Below are 2690 nucleotides of genomic sequence, written 5' to 3'. Positions count from 1 at the left end.
GTCGTTGTTGCTGCTGCTGCAGCTGCTACTGCTGTCGTTGTTGATGCTGATGACGACGACGATGATGATGATGATGGTGATGGTGGTGATGATGATTGCGTCATAATTTATTTGGCGCAGTGTTTTATTTATGCTGTCCTGAGCAGATGTACTTCGCCAAGAATAAGAAGAATAATAAGAACAATAATAACAATAACAACAACAATAATAATAAAAATAATAATAATAATAAAAATAATAATAATAATTAATAGCAATTGTTTTACATTTTGAAGTACTAAACTGCGATAAACATGGTTAAAACAATGACGATGATGATGATGACGATTGTGATGACCACCATCGTCTCGGCGGCGGTGGTGGTGGTGATGATTATGGTGATCTGCTAATCTATAATTTATCATGTGTTTTCTCACGGCTAATGACCAAAGCATTTCTTGTATGAATGAGTGAATGAATGTGAATGAATGAACTAACAAACGAAAGAATGAATTAATTAATAATTGTGTGAATGAATTAATGCACAAATAAATGACGGATTGAGTAAATGGATGGATGGATGAATGAATGAATGAAGAAATGAATAATCTAATGAACGATCGATTGACTTGTCAAACAGGCAAATGAATGATTGATCGAACAGAGAAACAAACCAGTGACTGGGTGAACAAACAAACAAATGAATGAATGAACGAAAGAACAATCGAATGATTGAATGAACGAAAGAACAAACGAATGAATGAGTGAAATATAAATTTAGCATAGAGGAAAGATATGATGAATATCGCTGTAAGGTAAGTGTAATGAGAATGCATATAAGTCATGTCATTTTATGCAGCGCTATATAATGCCTTATATCTTTCTAAACGTCATTTATATGTTATTATTATTATTATTATCATCATCATCATGATCGGGCGCGAAATTATGAATATTAATAAATAAGCGAGAGACGTGCTGTAAAATTGGTGCAATAAAAATAATTTTCTTCTTTTTTCTTTCCTTCATTCGCCTTCCGCTTTCTCCATCTCTCTCTCTCTCTCTCTCTCTCTCTCTCTCTCTCTCTTTCTCTCTCTATCAATATTATCCCCTCTTCAGCGTTTCAAATCTGAGCATTTGTTCATTTTAAAAACATTCAAACATCTGCTAAAACATATAAAACAACCTACAGACACACAAACATGTGCGAATATGCATGCATACAAAGATACAAACAATTATACAAACGAACAAACATACAAAAAATATACAAACAAACATACTAACGCACGTACGTATAAATACACACACACTTAGATATATTCATGTCCATACTAATTGATATCATTCGTCATCTCTTCTCGCTCTCTTCTTTTTATTTTCTTCTTACCTTCCTTCCTTCCTTCTTCCTTTCTTTCATCTTTCTTTCATTTTTTGAATTCTTTTATTCATTCTTTCTTTCACTCTGTCTTTGATTAGTAGCAGGTATTTACACTTCTTTTGTGTTTATTTTGAAAGCAAAAATTTTGTTTTGGCTTGTTACTTTCGCTGGCCATCCATCCGTCCATCCGTCTATTAATTCATCCACCTATTCATTCACTCATTCATTTATTCATTCATTCATTCGTTCGTTCGTTCATCCATCAATTCATTCATTCACGCATTCACAGGTCACGTGGCGGAAGTTGGAGGAACCCTACCCCCTGACGATAGGGGTACTTCCGTTTGTGCAAGGTGATAGACTGAAGGTAGACAACAACGAAAGGATGAATGAATGGAACCTTGTCATCAATGACGTCATCATGGAGGATGCTGGAGTGTACGTCTGCAGTGTTATTGTCAGGCAACATCAACAACAACATCCACAACAACAACATCCACAACAACATCCACAACAACAACAACAACAGCATCCAAGAGACTACATAGCTTGTATAACTCAACTTTCAGTTGTCAGTAAGTCATTTTATAACCGCATTTCATCCATTTTAATTGCCAGCAACTACATCATCATCCACAACAACAACATCAACAACAACATCATTATTATCATCACCTTCTAGCAATAACTCTATCAGCCAATAGGAATGCGGTGAACGTCGGCCAGCCAATAATATTGAGGTGCCAAGTTTTCGGTAGCTATGGCAACCTAGACAACAACATCATTCCTAGCAACGACATCCACAACAACAACAACATCATCATCAACAACAACAAGTTAGCCAATCACGTGGTCTGGCTCAAGGATGACGTCATCGTAAAAAATACAACAGAGGCCATTGTTGTGGATGAACTTGTATACAGCGACCGTATGGACTCTGATAATGATCTTGGTGATGTTGTTGATAATGATGACGCTGAAGTTGGTGGGGATGATGATGATGATGATGATTCTGAAGGTAGTAAATTTTACAACCACACATCTTCGCCAAAGCTAGAACAACAACAACAACAACAGCAACAACATCTTCAACAACAACACCAACATCTTCAACAACAACAACATCAACTACAACATCAACAACAACAACATCAACTACAACAATATCTTCAACAACAACCTCAACATCTACAACAGCAGCAACAACAGCAACAACAAACGATCGATTTTGTGTACGAAAACCGTGAAGACAAAAAGCATTTCCGACCAAAAAATTGTTGCAATAATAATAACAACAACAACAACAGCGACAACAACAACAACAACAATA

The 2690-nt window shown here is 35.9% G+C and overlaps 1 protein-coding gene across 1 annotated transcript; it reads left to right on the top strand.

The window, feature by feature from the left end:
- Positions 1-1781: 1781 nt before the first annotated feature.
- Positions 1782-2646, top strand: HELRODRAFT_181657 (hypothetical protein; the record flags this gene model as incomplete). Its single annotated transcript, XM_009031445.1, has 3 exons — positions 1782-1935; positions 2043-2196; positions 2610-2646. The coding sequence occupies 3 exons, from the start codon at positions 1782-1784 to the stop codon at positions 2644-2646; spliced, it is 345 nt and encodes a 114-aa protein (XP_009029693.1).
- Between the last annotated feature and the right edge of the window lie 44 nt (positions 2647-2690).

The sequence above is a fragment of the Helobdella robusta genome (assembly GCF_000326865.2).
Source record: "Helobdella robusta unplaced genomic scaffold HELROscaffold_74, whole genome shotgun sequence".
In the NCBI taxonomy this organism is placed as follows: Eukaryota; Metazoa; Annelida; class Clitellata; order Rhynchobdellida; family Glossiphoniidae; genus Helobdella; species Helobdella robusta.
The sequence above is the reverse complement of the archived record's forward strand: the minus strand, read 5'-3'. Positions and strand labels throughout refer to the sequence as shown.